Here is a 20,080-nt window from a genome sequence, read left to right as displayed (position 1 = left end):
TGGTGTTACCAGCTGCCGCTACAAATATGATTTGTAGGAGCGGCCAGGGAACCACCCCTATAAATCACTGATTTATAGCAACGGTTTTATAGGGGCGGAGCCACGAACCCTTACCGTAGTAGTGTGAGTAAATATCGCTTTCTATATCTTTGTACCCTACAACAGCTTTTCTATATCTCATGCGCAGTTTAGAAAGTCATACTCGCTCTCCATCTTTGGCTAGCGAGAAATCCAAAATACAGGATGTCTATATTTGGATATCCAATTGAGGAGGACGCTGGATGTTATTTTTCACTAAAATCTCTATTTTTGTAAATTAGAAAAAATACAAAAAGTCTCTGAGAGATGCTCTAAAATAGGAAGCTGGCTATCCCTTTATTTTCGGAGGCCATATAAAGCCAATCATAGATGCTAGCTTTATGAAGACGAGAAATAAAAGGCTATTGTAGACCTCTTGTTTTAGGAGTTTTTTATTTTACAAAATAGCTAAACTATGGAATTTCGTTACTAATTTTAGCCAAACTGTTGGAGTTGTTCGGTGCTTATTTTATTGAACGTAGGTGATATAGATACAAATTAAAATATTTATTTGTCCTATATTAAACAAACCAAAATGATTTTCTCCAGAAAAAAGCTGCAAGAAATTTGGTTTAATAAGCAGGAGATTTATAGCAATTTGATGTGACATGCATTAGCGTCAACAGCCACTAATTTTGAAGAAGAAAAGGTTTCTAGAACGTACTACCCAGAAGATCCGTCTTGGCAGCAGCTGCAAATAAATACAAAGGTGCTGCTTTGCAGAGTGCGTGCAACGCAAACCACTATAAAAAACAGTAAATATGTCGAGTGTTTTTTTAAGTTTATCAAGTGTATTTTATCGAACACTCGGCAAAGAGCTGATTTGCCAAGTGTAGTGAAGAAAACACTCGGCATACATATTGCACTCAGTAAAAAACCCGATTTGCCGAGTGTAGTATATCAGACACTTGGTAAAAAACAAGACGACACTCGGCAATGAATTGACACTCGGCAAAATACTATCACGTGACCGGCACGTGTGACGGCCATTTGACGGCGTGCTGGCCGTTAGCAAAAGTGCTACTTTGCCGAGTGTTTTTCCCCAGCACTCGGCAAAATTATAAGTTTGCCGAGTGTTTTTTATAGGCACTCGACAAAGCCTAAAGTTGTCGAGTGTTTTTCCCCAGCATTCGGCAAAATTATAAGTTTGCCGACTATTTTTTATAGACACTCGGCAAAGCATAAACTTTTTTTCCTCTTCTGCCATTGAAACTTTTTCTACTCTCTACATACAATATGTGGTACTCCATGTTAAGATTTGATATATTTCTGAAACCGTTTGCTATATTTAATTAATTTATTTTATTTCAAGGAATTTTTTTTGGTATAAGTCAAATTTCAACTGCAAGTGACTCAAATAATGGAATAAAATGAGTGGAAAATGATATTCACGTTATTGAGTCCGGTGTGAGGCCTTACCAGAGAAATGAAAAAAAAATTCGAGCATATTGTTCAGAAAACATGACCACGAATGTATGGCCGAATGATTTTTAAATTCTAAAAAAAGCAAACGAAGTCTAAAAATCATGAGACTTGTCAAGATCTAATGATATCATCTTGTCCCGGCATATTTGCCGAGCTGTTGCAGCATGCAAGTTCCAAGCCCCCTTCGGCTGATGCTGCTTGCGCCGGTTCATCATCATCTCATCCTCTTGCTCTTGTTAGGCCTCGCAACAATTGCAACTTTGGCCGCCACTGGAGACGACCAATTTGTCTTCACCGGCTTCACCCAATCCAGCCTCAACCTTCAGGGCACTGCCATGGTCACACAAAGCGGCCTCCTTGATCTGTCCAGTGGCGCAACCTACCTCAAAGGCCACGCCATGCATGTACCCCACCCCTCTTCATTTTCGCAAGACACCCAGCGGCAAAGTGCAATCCTTTTCAGCCTGCTTTGTCTTCAGCATCGTCAACACATACCCTCTGCTGAGCGACGACGGGATGGCCTTCTTCATCGCACCCGCCAACAATAGTTTCACTGAGGCTACGCCAGGGATGTACTACGGCCTCCTAAACAGCAAGAACAATGGCAAGCCGAGCAACCGCATCTTCGCGGTCGAGCTCGACACGTACCAAAACAGCGAGCTCCACGACATCAACGACAACCATGTTGGCATTGACATCAACGGTGTCACCTCCCGGTCTTCTGCGGTCGCCGGCTTCTACGACGACGAGAGTGGTGGTGGTTTCAAGAACTTGACGCTGAATGACCACATGGAAATGCAACTGTGGGTGGACTGCGATGAAGCGACCACGCAGATCAACGTGACACTAGCTGAACTCGGAGTGGCCAAACCTTCCAGGCCACTGCTGTCTGGATTTTTTTTAATTTTAACCCTTTTTTGAATATAATTTTAAATCTAATATTGTCGGTTTTTTTTAAAACTAACACTTTTGGCCACGCCTATTGCCCTGACGCGGCCAAATGCCTGTGCCGCGCCGTTTTGAATATAATTTTAAATCTAATATTGTCGGTTTTTTTAAAACTAACACTTTTGGCCACGCCTATTGCCCTGACGCGGCCAAATGCCTGTGCCGCGCCATGCATGGCGGCGCGGCAGAGGCCTTACGTGGCGGCGACCATCACCGCTGACCGCTGACGTGGCAAGGCTCTGCCGCGACACCGATCTTGGCGCGGCAGTGCCGCGCCCTGATCCGTGGCGCGGCAGAGCCAGGTATAACCACCACCGCGGCCTCTTGCCCGAGCAGTCAGCGTTCCGCGAGAAACGCAGCAAGGCAGTGCCGCCGCGCCCGCCTTCGCCCGCGCCTGCCCGCCGCCGAGGACGCCGTCCGCCGCGGCTGCGTCCGCCCACGCCAGCAAGCCAGCCGAGGCAGTAAGCGAGCCGCACCAGCCAGGCCGCCGGCCGCCCGGTGCAGCCACCGCGCCCGCACGCAGGCGCGCCTCCCCCTCCGACCAGAACCTCCGGTCACGCAGGGCGGCTGTCCGCCTAGGTGCTGCAGCGAGGTACTCCACTAATATAGTTATCACAGTTAATAAAGTTAGTAAAATTATCAAAGTATAGCTAATATAGTTAGTAAAGTTAGTTAGTTTAGTTAGTATACGTAATATAATAAGTTAGTATAGGTAGTAAAGTAAGGTAGGTTAGTTAGTACAGTTATTTACTCTAGTTGTACATTGGATTTAGTCTAATAAGTTGTTGTAGTTAGCCTTGTATAGATGTTAATATTTGATTAGTTAGTATAGTTATAGTTAGAAAATATAATAATGTTAGTATGGACATTATGTACGATGATTTCGACGACTTGATGAAGTTTCTTGAAATGCTTTTGCAGATGGATTGTTGTGTTAGAGTTTTGTTTGGAGGAAGTGTTATGAGAGAAGATGGTATGTTTGAGGATATGAAAGAAGAATTGGAATGGTTTGATGAACCTCCTAGCTTCAACGACCTTTGTATCCGTTTGAATACAAAGTTTGGGGGTGATTTCACACTCAAGGGGAGGTTTGATACTGGAAAGACTAGGGCACACTATGTCCTCATGCCCTTACGCGACCCTGCTCACTGGTCCTGCTACACTAGGGTTCTCCAAGGTTCCAATGTGCCCATGGCTGAGGTGGTGGTGGAGAATGGGTACAGGATGCATGGTGTGCAGGACGGCCCGTCCATTGATGGTTTTGGAGGCAATGAACAAGAATTAGGTGTCGAAGGGGAAGCAACTCAGGATAACATGGATTTGGACGGTCAGTTGACGTAGGAGCAGTTTCATTCAACTATAGTAGGCTGTATAAGCAATGACTTCGATGTGAATGAGTTTGAACGGGAAGAGGAGGAGTAGGAGGAGGAGGACAGGATCGGTGATGTAGTTAGCAGTGATTCAGACGATTTTGATGATGACCAAGGAGGTACAGATGCTGTGGCAACACCGGCTAATGCCATGCCAGTACCGGTTCATACTATGCCATTACCAGTACAAACCGAGGTTTTACATGGTGTCCATGTTCAGGGTAGACTAGTCACAAATTTGGCTGCAGATGATAACCCCTATGATTCATGGGCTAGAATTAGCGAAGCGCAGCAGTATGTTCCACCATCACCTTACACAGTGACTGAGCTTGAGCAACTAAGGTCCAAAAAACGTACCTTTTAGGGGCGTTCTGAACTATAGGGATGTCAGCATGACGGATATGGCAGTTTGTGATACCGGTCTCTACAACAGGTGATTACATAACAAGTAGTTCAAATTGTGCTATGGTACATAATGTTTATCTGAAAAATATTAATTTAAATACTCTAACCCTTTGTTTATCATTTTGTAACAGGATGGCCCCTCCTACGCCGCACCAGCTGTACCCCCTTCTTAATGTGGAGTACGACGACCCCCTTCTTCTACTGGACGACGAGGTTTCCAAGAGGCGTTCAAGGGATCCTGAAACGATCCCGATTTCTGCGCAGGGAAATCCATAGAGTCGAAGTGTAATATGACTGTTGTAGATCATATTACCCAAATTCCAGTCGAATATCACGTCCATACAACGATAATATCAGAGTACAAATAGTGCGGAATTATTACATCGCCACATTGGCGGAATCAAAAGTAGCATTCAATCAGAACAGCTTGAAGATAAGATCGCCAAAACTCGAGCGTAGGCACGAACCCCTCATCCGTCAAACTCCTCGGAGCTATACTCCTCAGTAGAACCTGTATGCCAAAATTTATCAGTACGATTTGTACTGGCCACTCCCAACCCTATGAGCATTGCTTTGTGGAAATTGAATGCAAGTTGGATATAATCAAAAGGAACCTATAGGGCTGGGGTTTCCTATATTATAGCATATCAAGTATATAATAATAGTTGGTCAAGTTTTATCACCATTCCCACACACATTCCACCCTATTCCCGTCCAGAGCCAGGTTTCGATCCTGGGATCGAAATACCATCTCCACACCATCACCATATTTCCATCATACCATCCTACATCATCTCCACACCATCGCTCAGTCGACAGGCCAACTCCCTCTCGGCACTGTCTCAAGGCCCGTAGCCCTTGGCTACGACCGAACACTCACTCCCAGGGGGAGAAAAGAAGGACTCATCTCCTATCTAGTTTAAGCGAAACCCAGGAAAGGTCCATAGCCGACAAGTCGGCATATGTATCGATCGATCAACCATACACTCTGCAGAGCTTTCACATACCCACAAGATAGCCATCCTCGACGGTGCCCCGTCTAGGCAGATTCCGGCCGCTTGCTAGCCTAGAACGATGCCACCCTATCTCTCAGCCCTAGAACATCCCAAGTCTAGTCTGGGATGGCTGATACTGTGAGTCGTAGACAGAGCCGGGGCCCTCCGGATGTTAGGAGCCAGGTCCACAAGGCCTCCTAAAGTCTCGGTAGGGTGTGGGGGGGGGGGGGGGAAATCGCGCACCCTGTACCTCCTTGCACACGTTCGCCTAGCAGTAGTGGCACCGCTCTACCAAGTAGTCTGACCGTCCCGCACCATATAGGGCGAGTGGGATGTAAGGTTTTCCGGTGAATCTGAGTACTAGTAAGTCCTTAGGGATGACCAAGCCAGAATGTCTTCATCAGGGTTTCCAATTACCGTGCCACCACAGCACCTCCACCCTGGGCTCCACCTACCCGAGGTTCACACCCAAGGCCTCCTCCAATTACCATTTACCCGCCACAGGTATCCATATCCAAGTGCCCAGGTAGCACCACATGGCAAGACTCGCCCCAGGCTTGTCGTTATTCCAGCTCGGTCGACACAACCCTTACCCTCCACGCACCCAAGTCACACACGCAGCACTCTCCCCATAGTCCAGGTAACACCAGTTGCCACCACGCATCAATGTAGTGTAAGCGTAGTAGAAGTAATAAGCAATGAAATATATCAGCAAGCGTGTGTCTAGCCTAACAGCAGGGTGAGCAGGGGTAAGGTTGCGTCAAGGTATAGGCCATCAAGTAAGCATACTACCATGCAAGTCCTATTATAGTGTGATTATAACAGTAAAGTAAAGCAATAGCAGCTCTATGTTAGCCATGCGTAATGGGTGCTACGAGATTGGGTGGGATGTGGCACCTTCAGTGTAGTCGTCTCCGTACTCCTCACGGTACTCTCGGTCCTCGTCCGTCTGATTCTCCTCTGAGTCTGCAAACGATCGCATTTCAATCGCGTTAGCGACGTCTATAGAATAGCACAAAGATGCAAGGAAAGTTCAAAAGAGCCAAATGCACTCAAACATGGGTTCATTGCGTAGAGCCTGATTTTAGATGAATTTTGGTCCTGGTTTCGTATTTTTTCTGAGGTCATATGAATTAGTTATGAATTTCCGAAGTTTAAATCATTTCTGAAAATGGAAAAGGCTGAATTAATCTTGGGCTGACACGTGTCACGCAGTGACGGGTCCACGTGGCATGATGATGTTAGCATGACGTCAGCACGATGTCATCGTCCCAGTTCTGATACTGCCAGGTGGGGGCCCAGCTGACGTCAGCGTCTGACGTGTGGGTCTAGAGTGTTCGTGTCACTGACATGTGGGACCAGGTCAACGGTCAACATTGACCGGTCAACGGTCAATACGGGCCGGGTTCAAACTGGGCCTGGACAGGGCTGGATTAGGGCCGGTCTGGGCCGGGCTGACCCGGACACGTGGCGTGCTGTGGCGTGGCCACGTGGCACAGTTGGGCTCTTACTGGGCTTCGTTTCCTGGCTGTGGGCGTGAGCGCGGCTCACGGTGGACCCAAGTTCACGGTCCATGGACCCAAAGCAGGGTCCATGGTGGACCGAGTCCATTGCCATTTCCCCTCGGCTCAGCTCATGTGCATCGGGTGTAGGGCTACGCTGCTCAACTCACCCCTTCTCCTCTGTTTCTTCCACGACGCGCTCCCGCCGGCGACGTGCTCACCGGCGAGCTCCCGCAACGGCACAGGCATCCACTTGAGGTGGGGAAAAGCCTCCCCGCGCCATGGCGACTGCAACGGTGGGGTCAGGGCGACGGATGGTGCTTCCTAAGTCACTGGTCACGGCGAACGGCGACTCGAGCACAACCGGCGTGTGGGAATAGCGCGGGTGCAGCGGCATTGGCCGGTAATGTGGTGCGCGTGGGCGTCACATTGCTCCAGCGGGCATGTTGGGCTGGTCGAGGGATCCTCCAGGGCCTCCGGTGGCTTTGGCCACGGCGACGGTCTTCCGATCACGGCGGCGGCGTCGGTGTGGGGGCTATGGCCTCGGAGGGGCATCATAGTGGGGAGTGTAGGCTCCTACGGATCCGTGCGGACGCGGCGAGGGCGTCTAGAGCTCTGGGCAGGACTTCCGGTTTCCAGGTGGCTGGTAGGGTCTTCCCGGCGGTCATGGCGACATGGTGACGACGGCGAGGCGCACGGGTCACTATGGGGCTCCAGCGGGGTGGTCACGGCGTGCGCGTGAGTTATCCGTGGCTTCAGCGAACAGGACGGGCGAGTCAAGGAGCCGCCAGGCGCTCCCAGTAGTTCTGGCCACGGTGGTCGGTGCTCTGGCCGGTGGTCTGGTGCTCGGACCGGTGGTCGGGTGCTCGGACCGGTGGTCTGGTGCTCGGACTGGTGGTCTAGTGCTCGGATTGGTGGTCTGGTGCTCGGAGGTGGTCTGGTGCTCGGAGGTGGTCTGGTGCTCCGGTGGTGGCTGCGCCATGACGGCGACGTCGTGAGCGTGGCATGCGTGCTCGGCTATGGCGTCCGAGGGACTTGGAGAAGTCTACAGCGTTCAAGGGCTCGGGGGTGGTCGCGACGTGCACATGAGTGCGCTGTGCTTGTGTGCCTAGAGACCGGGGATGGCCTTGGCCTATGCGCTCACGGTATGGTGCGCCATGGCCAAAGTAGCAGGGTCCGGTGGCGAACAGGGGAAGAATCGAGGGCTTACCGTGGGTGCTGTGGAAGAGAGGATGGCGGTGTAGTGATGAGTTGCGGCCGTGTAGCTCCGGAAGCAGTGCCGTGTAGTGTCGTCCGCTCTGGCTTGATCCGCGGCGGTGCTCCAAACTCCGGCGTGCTCCCGGTCCTCCTCTCAGCAGTGGCTCCGTTCTCCTCTCTCGAACTCCTCCTCAGCCTTCTACTCTCGGTGTGAAGTGGTTGGCCACCAAGTGGCGGCGAGGCGATGGGACGAATGCTAGGGCAACCGGGATTGGGGCTCTTATAGCCGAACTCGGCCATGGAGCCTGGCGTTCGACGGCTAGAGATTGAGGAGGATCGGAGGCGTGCATCCCATCCAACGGCCGTGCGTGGTTGCGTGGGCGCGGCGCCAAGGGGACAAGGCCATGCCCCGGGCGTGACCCCCTGGCCCGCCCCTACCACCGCTGTCGGGCGCCAGTCGCATAGGCGGTTGAGGCGTGGGTGAGGAAGATGACACTGTAGCCGTGGTTGGCTGACATGCGGGGTCTAGCAGGCAGTGGCTGTGAGCGAGGCAGACGGGTGCGTGAGCGTGGGCGACGCGCTGGGCCAGTTCATGGGCCACGCACATGCTGGGACGACGGGAGGGGTTGGCAGGCCGGTTGGGCTAGCTGGCTGGCGCGGTCCGAGCAGGCCGAGGCGGCTTGCGAGGCCTACATTCTTTCTCTTCTCCTTTTCTATTTTGTTTTTCATTTCTTCTCTTTTGTTCGAATTCAAATTTGGTTCTAGAACTTGAATTCCAAATTGGTGCAAGCATAACATAAAGCAAATAGAATTCCAGATCATAATTTGATTTAACAATGTATGCAATACTTTATTTGTTTTCCATTTAAACAAACACAATTAACAAATGACATGCCATGCTTATGTGTTAACTTGGGTTGGGGTTAGACCTAATGCATCTCTTAGGTTGGGTTTCTATACATGACACTCATCATCACATGGGAGTTCTAAGAAAAATTTTGTAGTTGGTATTTTTAGTGTGTGGATTTTTGGGTTGTTACAGATCCTTACATTTGTGGGACTTAATTCATTACGTCGAACTTATATTAAACGAATATTATCGTTGAAAACTTGTACTCATAAACAAATGAAAATATTATGTGCCAACTCGTCGTCCATTTATTAGCTTCATGTTCGTTTTGTACAGCACTTGTAGTTTAGCACAACACCGACAACAACTAAATTGTTGCTGGCTAGCCGTTGGCGGACCGCGTCACTGACGCGCCATGTACTATGGCGCGGCACAGACCGCCGTGGCCTATGGCGTGGTAGAACCATCCTATGTGGCAACTGAAGCCGGGCTACGGCGCGGCAAATGATTATGTTCGTTTTATAAATTTTGAATGCATGATACAAACAGTTGTGATCACTTAAGATCGATCATGGGTAATTCGAGTATATGATACATGGGTACAATACATCAGTAGTTCAAATCGAATATAAGACAACACAATAGAATTTCTACTACACCGCTACATTGATCATTAATAATGCATGGAACTAACAGATGTCGCAATAAAAAACTCTCAGTCAGAAACATATTGAGTCAGCAACTCGTCATCCGAGTACCAATCCACAACCACAACCCTGTTGCTGTGGCTAGGGTCACCTGCATTGCGCTGATATGCCTTTCGCCTGTAGTAAGCGGCCTCCACTTCATCTGCGGCCTCTGCGGCTTGAGTGAAAAACGCGTCGTCATCCTCCTCTGCCTGCAAGCCCGCCTCTGCTAGAGCGATGAGCTCGCTCAGTCTGGTAGTGTCATCCTCAGCCTCCTCCGCCAGCAAGCCCGCCTCTGCTAGAGCAATGAGCTTGCTCAGTCTGGCAGTGTCGTCCTCAGCCTCCTCCGCCGGCAAGCCCGCCTCTGCTAGAGCGATGAGCTCGCTCAGTCTTGCAGTGTCGTCCTCCTCCTCGTCCCCCTCATCAGACACCACAATCGGTGATTCAACGGTGCGACCAGCTCGCTTTCTATGCTCATCTAGCTTCTTTTGTTTTGCTTTTGGAGATTCTTCCGGCCATTTGTTCTTAGGACCATACAACCACTCCTTGAAACGACACTTTGCCATTGAATACACCTAAATAACGTGGCATTAGTACATGACACATATAGCTCAACATTTCAACACATACACTTTGCACTTACTTCATGCTTGTTTGGACATACAAACTCCAACGTATTGTCAGGGTTTATCACAGCTCGGTCTTGGCAATGGCACAGAGGAGGTTCCTCGAGTCATCTAACTGCGGCTAAGTGCTTCCCTTAGCCGTCATTGGAGGGGGGTTAGGGGGAGGTGGAACCCACCGCTCGAAGTGCTCTCGTAGATGTCGCCCTCTCCACCAATCGTTGAAAAGGAGGTACCTGGGGTCAAACTTGTCTGCACCGTCGATCCACTGAAAGAAAAAGTACCTCTCATGGTCCTACACAACAAAAATTCAACAAAATATTAGTAAGTTAGTAATACAAATGAAAAGAAAAATATACGGAAATAATTACTTACATTAAAACGACTGCACGTGTAGAAGCAACGAGCCGCTGTGTCCGGATGTCTCGATTGAAACACGTCGGCCGGATGACCACAGTCATAATTAGGGACAGGGAGTTCAGAAGGGACGGGGGCATCTTTGCTAGACTCGTTGGGGTACATTTCTCTAGGACGACCCCATTTTCGCCATAACTGCTCCCGAAACATGTCTTCCATCTAATAAAATGGTTCAAATTAAACATCAATCAAAACAACGCAAATTAATGAAAAATGTAATCATTTGCAATGGAACTAAAATATTATAAACAACAATTATAGCAACAAAAAAATACATGGCAAACATACTTCTAACTAAATAATTAACCTTAACATTGACAAACTCAAACTTATATCTTCACCATAGTTCCCAAACATAATTTTTCTGCTAACCTTAACTCCATTCATAATATCATATCCAACATTCAAACGAAAATAAAATATGCGTCAGAACCTTAAACGAGGACAAGGAGGGATGGAGACGGCCGAAGAATGGAAGGGAAGAGAGGGAGGCGGCAATGGAGGACCGGCGGTTGGGGCTGCCGTCGTTCGTGGCGCGGCGGCCGGCGTGGTTGGCGACGGGCGGCCGCGGTGGCGACGGACGGGCGCGGGAGTGACGCCTACACGACCTTGCTCGGGCAGCGGGACTGGCCGCGTGGTTATACCCGGCTCTGCCGCGCCACGGATCAGGGCGCGACACTGCCGCGCCAAGATCGGTGGCGCGGCAGAGCCTTGCCACGTCAGCGGTCAGCGGTGATGGTCGCCGCCACGTAAGGCCTCTGCCGCGCCGCCATGCATGGCGCGGCACAGGCATTTGGCTGCGCCAGGGCAATAGGCGCGGCCAAAAGTGTTAGTTTAAAAAAACCGACAGTGTTAGATTTAAAATTATATTAAAAAAAAAGGTTAAAATTAAAAAAAAATCGCTGTGTGCAACCTACGACCTCTCGGCAGTGCTGGAAGACCCAGCGTACATTGGCTTCTCTGCCACACCTGGGCCTATTAACGTGCGTGACTACGTGCTTGGCTGGAGCTTCGGGATGAACAGACCAGCTCCACCAATTGATGTATCCAAGCTGCCAAAGTTACCCCATGTTGGCCCCAAGCATCGTTCCAAGCTGTTGGAGATCATCCTGCCAGTAGCTACTGCCGTGTTCATTCTAACACTGGGCACTGTGATTGCCATGCTTGTGCTAAGGAGACGAAGGTATGCTGAGGTGCGAGAGGATTGGGAGGCTGAGTTCGGTCCACACCGGTTCTCCTACAAGGAACTGTGGCGTGCTACAAGTGGATTTAAAAGGAAACACCTACTTGGAGAAGGTATACAAAGGAGTGCTCCCAGTGCCAGGATCTAGTAACAACATGGATATTGCTGTGAAGAGCATGTCTCACGAGTCGAGGCAAGGAATGAGAGAGTTCATCTCTGAGGTTGTCAGCATCGGCAAGCTTCGGCATCGCAACCTTGTGCAGTTACTTGGCTACTGCCGGAGGAAAGGCGAGCTGTTTCTAGTGTATGACTACATGGCAAATGGCAGCCTTGATAAATACATCCATTGCAACCGTAATAACAAGCCAACTTTGAATTGGTCCCAGAGGTTTCAGGTGATCAAAGGAATTGCCTCTGCCTTGCTCTACCTTCATGAGAAGTGGGACAAGGTTGTGATCCACCGAGACATCAAGGCAAGCAATGTTCTCCTGGACCATGAAATGAACGGGCGGCTTGGTGACTTTGGTCTTGCAAGGTTGTATGATCATGGCACGGACCCACAGACAACACATATGGTCGGCACCATGGGGTACCTGGCTCCTGAATTGGTACGCACGGGCAAGGCTTCCACTCACACCGACGTGTTCGCCTTCGGCATGTTCCTTCTCGAGGTCACCTGTGGCAAAAGACCAATGATGCAAAGCACAAGCACCGAGGGAGACGACCATCAGTTTTTCTTGGTCGATTGGGTTCTTGAGCATTGGAAGAATGGATCGGTTACAAAAACAGTGGATAGGAGGGTCCTAGATGATGATGGCTACAACGCTGACGAGGCATGCACCGTGCTAAAGATAGGACTTTTGTGCTTGCATCCATTTCCTTGTTATAGACCAAGCATGCGCAAAATAATGGAATACCTGGATGGTGACATGCCACTTCCTGTGCTGACTCCAACCAAGTTGAACATCAACGTGGTGAGAGTGATGCAAAGCAATGCGTTTAGTCCAAGTGTGATGTCATATCCACAGCTCACGTCAAGCTTCGGTACAATGTCGGACCTCTCTGGAGGACGATGAAATTTATGCTGTTTTTGAATAATTTGATCAATATTCTCATCATTGTCTTGTTTAATTATTGTTGTATAAGGTGACTTAAATCTTACTTGTAATAGGACTCAAGAAAGGTATCCTACTAGGACTTCTAGTTCTACTAGGACACTTTAAGTTCCGTTAGGACTTGAGTGGACTCCAACTCCGATGTATGAGGCCTTTGGGGGACTATATATACAAGGGATAGCGGCCATAGACATCAACTAAGCCAATACAAGGATCTAACCCAAGACTTCTAAGCAGTAATTAGAAGCGCGCTTAAGAGGATTAGGCTAGACAGTTTTATTGTACTAGATTCTTGTATATGGAAAGAATTAGAGGGTCTAACAGGGTCAAGTAGGGTTGTGAGAGAGTGACAATCACTTTGCTAATAGGATTTGCGGCTAGCTTCACCCAAATCCTAATCTCTTGTCACGAGAAGCGTGTTGGTCAAACTTTCTTAAATTAACTAAGTTTGTAGAATTTAATAGCAACATTTGTATCTCCAAACAAGTTTTTTTATGAAAATACATTCAACGATCTATCTAATGACACTAATTATGTATCATAAATATTAATAGTTTTCTGTATATATTTTGGTCAAAGTTGAGTATATTTAATTTCTCGAGGAGTGAGAACGGACAAAAAGGGACGGAGAGAGCAGTAATTTCTCAATCCGTCACTGGTACTCCATCCGTTCACAAAAGAATGCAATTCTCGCATTTTGAGAAACCACATGTTGTTAAGTTTGACCAAATTTTATATAAAAAAACTCTAACATTTATGATATAAAATAAATATCATTAGATCCATTATGAAATATACTTTCCTAATATACCGATTTGGAGACATAAATGTGAATACTATTATTTCACTATAAACTTAATCAACTTGGACTGTTTTAACATGAATGGGTCGATACCATAGTTGCATTCTTTCGAGGAGCAAGGGACTACACATAGTATAAGAAAACAAATGCCACGGTAGTCGCTATCACAACTCTCTTATTTCCAGTACCACGAAGTTTCCACTATAATTGTCTTGTGTGGTCTCTGTACTATCGTCATCCTCTCTGACTAGTTAACAAAAGTTCCTTCCCTAGCTCCTTTGCTATATACACATCCACTACTGCTAGTGATGACTTGGTGAGCATGCATGTTTAGTGCCCATTTCCTGCTTTACACATCCACTACTTGTTTACTAAAGAACTTCAATAGTCAAGTCTGGAAATCGACATATCGTATCTGTTGTTGTTGAAAAGTCTGGCCTTGAGCAAATTTCTTCTCTAGTGCGTGGTCTATACGCACATCAAGTCTTCTGTCTAGTCTTTCATTTTCGTAGCCACATACGTAGTGCTGTTTGAATGGAGACTCTCTCCGTGCCAAGTCTTTTCTCTTGCCTTTTAATTTAGTCTCTCGTCGTTGTTTGGCTCGTTTAAAAAAGTTTCTACCCTCGTGTGTAGTACATCTCACTACTAGTGGTGAGCATGCGTACACTTTCCCTTGTATACACGAGCGAGCTTCATTAGTCAAGTGTACAGCGGGACCTGAAAAGTTCCTATTCGCTACTACGGAAGCGAATCGGTTTCTATTCCAGCTAGAAATGAATTTCTGTAGACGGTTGATAACATAGCCTGTCTCAAAAAATAAATCTTTGTAGAAAATAAAGACCGGACGTTAAAAAATAACATTTTTTTACCACAGCATTCAAGCTCAAAATCTATTATTCTACATGAGCCTTCCCTACCATTACACCACAAAGTTACTTGTAATTAAGTGTGGAATAGTCATTTTATATTAACTTCTATGAATCTTGTATTGAATATTTTGCCTACTAAAATATTTCAAATGAAAAAGAGGTTTAGTTACAAAATTTTAGATCTTGTCAAGCACTGCAACTATAGTGTACGGTGTATCTATATCTGGAATCGTTCAAAAAAAAATCAAATTTTGAATCACAACCAAGAAATAAAAACATATCTTTGGGACCATAAAATATCTAAAATAAAAAATTTCAACTACAAAGTTGCAGATCTCTTTGAGCTCTAGAATTTTGGTATAAAGTTCATCTCCATTTGATTTTGTTTGGACAAATTATATTTTTTCATACTGCAACTATTTTTAGGCCATTAGATTTTCCAACCGTACGAGAGGTGCCCCATAATACCATCCGCCTTTGAAAATGGAAGCTATGCCTAGAGGCAGCCGGAAACACCGACCACCTCGGGAAATCGATTCTAAAGGCGGACCATCTCTAAAACTAGTTTTATAGGAGGTTTTTATAGAGCCTCCTCTGAAAAAGGGGCACCCCTCAAAATCATTTTTGTATTATTAGTGATTTTTGGTGGCAAAAGTTTATGAGGGAAAGCGTGAATATACCAGACTTGTTCAAAACTTTGGCTCTGTGGAAAATACCTTTTCAGTGTCTTTATTTTTTGAAAATTTTCCTATCTAGCAGTGGCAGAGGTAGGGGGCTTAGCATCCACCAACCTTTTCAGTGTTTAGCACAGATTCCTTCTTAGATACCTAAAAGAACTTTATTAGTCAAGCTTGCAAAAGACCTATTGGTGGGTCTATAGCAGAAAACCATATCTGTGGTTGAAGACTATGGCAAGTGGGACTTCTTTCTCTTTTTCGTCGTTGTCTACTCACATCATCAAGTTTGAAATGCGACTCTCTCGCTCTTTGCTGAGTCATCTCTCTTGTCTTCTAAGAGGGCTCTTGGTTTCCGGTCATGGTACGCCATGCCACAAAGTCTAGCAGCCACAGATATCGATGTGGCCGTTTGGTTGATAAATACGCATAGGCAGCTACTGAAATTTACAGTGCAAATTGAATGTAATCTCATAACAAAGTGTGGCGGCCATTTTTGCGCCACAACTTCAAAATCGCCACAAGTGCAGCGTGGCGTGCACTGGCGGGCAACGAAACAGCCCGTAAGTCTCATCACATTATTTGACTCGTATAAAGCAGTTTCAATTCTACCCTTGTTGTATACGCCAGACAGAGAACATAATTAGTCTACAGCCGGACCTGAAAAGTCCTATTTATTGATGGGAAGGTCCACGAGGGAAAAACCGAAATACTCCTATCTATGACTTATTGTTGTAAATGTAAACTTTGCCCCTCTGGAAATTTCCTCCAGTTCGTAATCAACGCACATAAAGTCTTCTGTCTAGTTTTAATTTCTTTTCATCCTCAACTAATCTTGTTTGAAAGTAGACCTCCCTTTTGCAAGTTCTCTTATATTTTATAAAATATTATCTAATCTCATGTCATCACTACCGTCGCTTCAAATTTTCCATGAAAACAGTGCTTTCGTTATGTTCTAGTTTCTTCTGCCGATCGAGTCATCATCATATAGCAATTCTTCTGTCGTCTTTGATTGTGGGCCCCTGGTGACTTAATTTTTAGAGTCTGTTTGGATAAATTTAGTTCCAGTTCAAGTAAAACCTGAACTAATTTTTAGTTCATACTCCATCCATCCTAATTTATAGGTCGTTTTGGCTTTCCTACGATATATATTATCGTATAATGTGATGGAGGTTCCAACTAGCTATAATTATAATATAATCTTGATGGCAATAAGATCTGTGATCCATTAGTAATACCAAATACAAAACATTAGAGTACCATAATAACATCTATTTAAATATAATAATAAAACATATAGGAAAATTAGGAAACAAAGGTCACTATCTAGTTGAGGCCATTGACCCAATAGTGAGTATCATACTCTCACTATCGGGATAGCCTTGACTCGGCAGTGATATTTTCCTATCACAGGCGGATCTAGGAACCGGTAGTAATAGACAAGCCCATCACTACTCACGTACCCTCTGCAAAATGTGATAGTGATGCTGGGTTTGGATCCGATAGTGATCCATGGATCTGGAGTATAGTATATATCTATAAAACCTCAACCTAGATGTGGCAATATTAATTTCACCGGGCTTTGCTGCGGTACCTCCAAATGACCGTGAGCCGTCGATCTAGATGATTTTTTTTTCACATATTACCTTCTAGGAGGTAATAGAAGGAGAAGGAAAATATTTTCCAATTAGATCTAATTCCATATCCTATTAGATCTAGCTTGCATGCATGATCTAAATTGTAATCAACAAACTAATGTTCCTTTGTTTGTGGCAACGTGACATATCATGCTAAGATTATTTTTAAACATTTTTTGTAACTATTTCTTTTCACATACGTTTGCATGTACGTCACTTGCTAAAATACACGTATCTGCATGCTTAATCTTTTTGTGCTTATCCCTTTTATATAATGTAGTTTTAATCGAGTTAGCATAATATAAACACTTAAATATGTACCTATAAAAAACACTTAAATATGTAACGTGCTAGCGTGTAACATGTTTTAGATCGCCAAAGTTCACGGCTCATTTAGCGTGTTAGATGTTGATGTTCTTTATGTATATAATAATATATTTTTAGTTGAGTACGTGAATTAAAAATGGATTGTTCGAATTCATATTTTGATCTATGCGCAATTTTTGTAGGACAAAACAATTACGCACAGTTACGGAATAGAAAAAGGAAGGTTGCAGAAAAAAAAAAGATTGCGGCAAGGAGGGGCCACATGCGCTTGTATCTCCTGTGATTTTTAGGGGGTTTGAGAATTTTTTTCTTTTTTTAGGTTAATTAATTAATTTAAAAATCTAAAAAAAAAATCAATGGCCTAGCTTAGTTTGAAGTATTACCTCCTAGCAGCTAATGGGGGTACCGTAGCATTGCCCAATTTGACCCTTGAATATTATAGGAACATAGTTAGGATGATGATGAAAAATTTAGATCACCAGTTCAAAAAAAAGTTACATCACGGTTTACCTGTCCCTCTAAACGGGGAGGCACTGTAACTAAAACAAAGCTAGTTCTCCTACTGTATACAGGCAAGATATACACAAACAGTCGCAGTATCATGCATATATCATCTTCCTTGAGACATGGTGGCCGAAACTGTTGTGCCATTGCTTGCAGTTGATGAAGGATATGACATGATGTATGGATCGAACCCATCTTCTTGCATCAAGGCCAAGGCTTCAAAACTTTGGTGGGTGGGAGCTAGTTCTGGAGGTGATACATCGCCATGTAGGTACTGCATGACTTGCCGCATGCTTGGCCTTGCATTGGCAAATGGGTGTGAGCATAACAATCCCAACTTCAATACCAAGCATGCCTCATCGACACTGTAGTCCCCTTTGAGCCTATTGTCGATTGTATCAGTGAGTGATCCATTCTGCAAATGTTGGAACACCCAATCAAAGAGCATGATCTGGTTATGCTGTGCATTATGTTTGACAGGCCTTCGCCCACATGTGACCTCAAGAATGAACACACCGAAGGCAAACACATCTGTAAGAGGTGTGGCCTTGCCTGTACTTGCTAGTTCAGGAGCTAGATAGCCTATGGTGCCAACCACATGTGTCGTTTGTGGATCAACGCCATGGTCATACAATCTTGCAAGACCAAAATCACCTAACCTCCCATTCATCTCATCGTCAAGGAGAACATTGCTTGCCTTGATGTCGCGATGAATAACTACTTTCTCCCATTCCTCATGTAGATAAAGCAAACTACATGCTATACCCTTAATGATGCGAAACCTTTGAGACCAATCCAGTGTGGCCATAACCTGATCCCCATACAAATACTTATCGAGGCTTCTGTTGGGCATGTAGTCATATACTAAAAGGAGCTCACCTTTGCGCCGACAATACCCAAGTAATTTTACAAGATTACGGTGCTGGAGGCGGCCAATGCTAACAACTTCAGCAATGAATTCCTTCATGCCTTGTTTTGAATCATGAGATACTTTCTTCACAGCTACCTTCAGGTTGGACCTTGGCAACACTCCCTTGTATACCCTTCCGAATCCTCCAGTCCCTAGGAGGTTTTTGTCCCTAAATCCTTCTGTTGCGCAAAACAAGTCCTTGTATGAGAACCTATGTGGGCCGAATTCGACCTCCCAGTCTTCCCTTAATTCGGCATACCTGATATGCCTCCCAACCGATAGGAAAATAATAGCACCAGCAGTGACAAGAAGCACAGCTGTTGCAACTGGTAAAACAATCTCCAGGACCGGAGGGTGAGACTTTGAATGTGCAAGCGGCAACTTTGGCAAAATGGAGGTGTTGATAGCAGGGGCAGGGCCATTCATGCCAAAGCTCCAACCAAGCACATAGTGTCTTGTGTTTATCTTTCCTGTAGAAGATGAGAAGCCAATGTATGCCACATCTGTGAGCACGGTTGACAGATTGTAGGACGTTGAGACCGTTGGAGTTTTCGGTTTTGCCATATTGAGAGGAGCTAGGGTGAAACTGATCTTTGTGTTCTCACTATCGTAGTCTACCCACACCTGCATCGCCTCTTGGCTACAAAGGGTCAGGTCCTCGAACTCAAATGTGCCATTTTTGTCATGGTAGAAGCCAGCAACATGGGATTGGACAGAGTGAAGGCCATTGATGTTGATGCCAATATGGTTGTTGTTGATGTCTTGAAACTCACTGTTTAGGTAGGTATCGAGCTCAAGAGCGAAGACATGGTTGGTACCATTGCCGTCGTTCTGAGCGTTGAAGAGACCCAGGTAGCCAACAGGCGTCGCAGCAGAGAAGTTCTTGCCTGGCGAAATGAACATGGCCAGGCCATGGCTGCTAAGGTTGTTGTAGACCGAGATGATTCCGAATACAAAGAAGGCGGAGAAGGATTGCACCGAGCTGCTATTGGGAGATTTGCGGAAGTGCAGTGGATCTGGAAAGAAAGCATGGCCTTTACTCATGGCCATGCCATTGGTCAGCTCAAGTAGGCCGTCTCCTGTGATGGAGGCCGTACCGTCGAGCTCGAGGTTAGTGTTGGAAAAACCAGTGTAGGCAAACTTGGGATTATCACTTGCAAATGAAGTTGCAAAGTTAAGCCCAAGCAACACCAGTTTCAGAAGGAAGAACATCGCTACGACTACGAGGGAAGAGAAGGGGAGCTAGCTGCCTCGATGCAACAAACTCTAGCTGTACTGAAACTTACCACCTCTACTAAGGAATTTATAATTTTCACTGAGGAGCTAAACAATCATGCAGGCTTTTCTAAGTGCCGTACCTACTTGGTAGTGTGAATGAGAAAATTCACTAAGACGTGGTTTTCTCTCTATACAGATTCCTTCTAGATTAGATTATTTAACATGGAGACATATGCATAGCATGGAACTGCAGCCAACCCAAGCCCAACGTGTAACAAATGATATGAAAAGATGGCCTCTTACCTTAGTAATGAAATCTACACCATTACTATAATTTAGTCCCAC

General features: G+C 45.9%; 1 protein-coding gene and 1 pseudogene across 1 annotated transcript; one reads left to right on the top strand and one right to left on the bottom strand.

The window, feature by feature from the left end:
* Nucleotides 1-1,694: 1,694 nt before the first annotated feature.
* On the top strand, nucleotides 1,695-12,755 carry LOC136465522 (L-type lectin-domain containing receptor kinase SIT2-like; annotated as a pseudogene).
* Nucleotides 12,756-17,595: 4,840 nt separating this feature from the next.
* Nucleotides 17,596-19,730, bottom strand: LOC136463244 (L-type lectin-domain containing receptor kinase SIT2-like). The gene has a single exon (XM_066462252.1). It carries the CDS (start codon nucleotides 19,727-19,729, stop codon nucleotides 17,714-17,716), a length of 2,016 nt encoding a protein of 671 aa, XP_066318349.1. The 5' UTR covers nucleotide 19,730; the 3' UTR covers nucleotides 17,596-17,713.
* Nucleotides 19,731-20,080: the final 350 nt, after the last annotated feature.

The sequence above is a fragment of the Miscanthus floridulus genome, chromosome 7 (genome assembly GCF_019320115.1).
Source record: "Miscanthus floridulus cultivar M001 chromosome 7, ASM1932011v1, whole genome shotgun sequence".
Lineage (NCBI taxonomy): Eukaryota > Viridiplantae > Streptophyta > Magnoliopsida > Poales > Poaceae > Miscanthus > Miscanthus floridulus.
The sequence above is the reverse complement of the archived record's forward strand: the minus strand, read 5'-3'. Positions and strand labels throughout refer to the sequence as shown.

Bases quoted from the DNA above. Each gene is read 5' to 3' on its own strand.
- LOC136463244 (XM_066462252.1), bottom strand. From the start codon at position 19,729: ATGTTCTTCCTTCTGAAACTGGTGTTGCTTGGGCTTAACTTTGCAACT.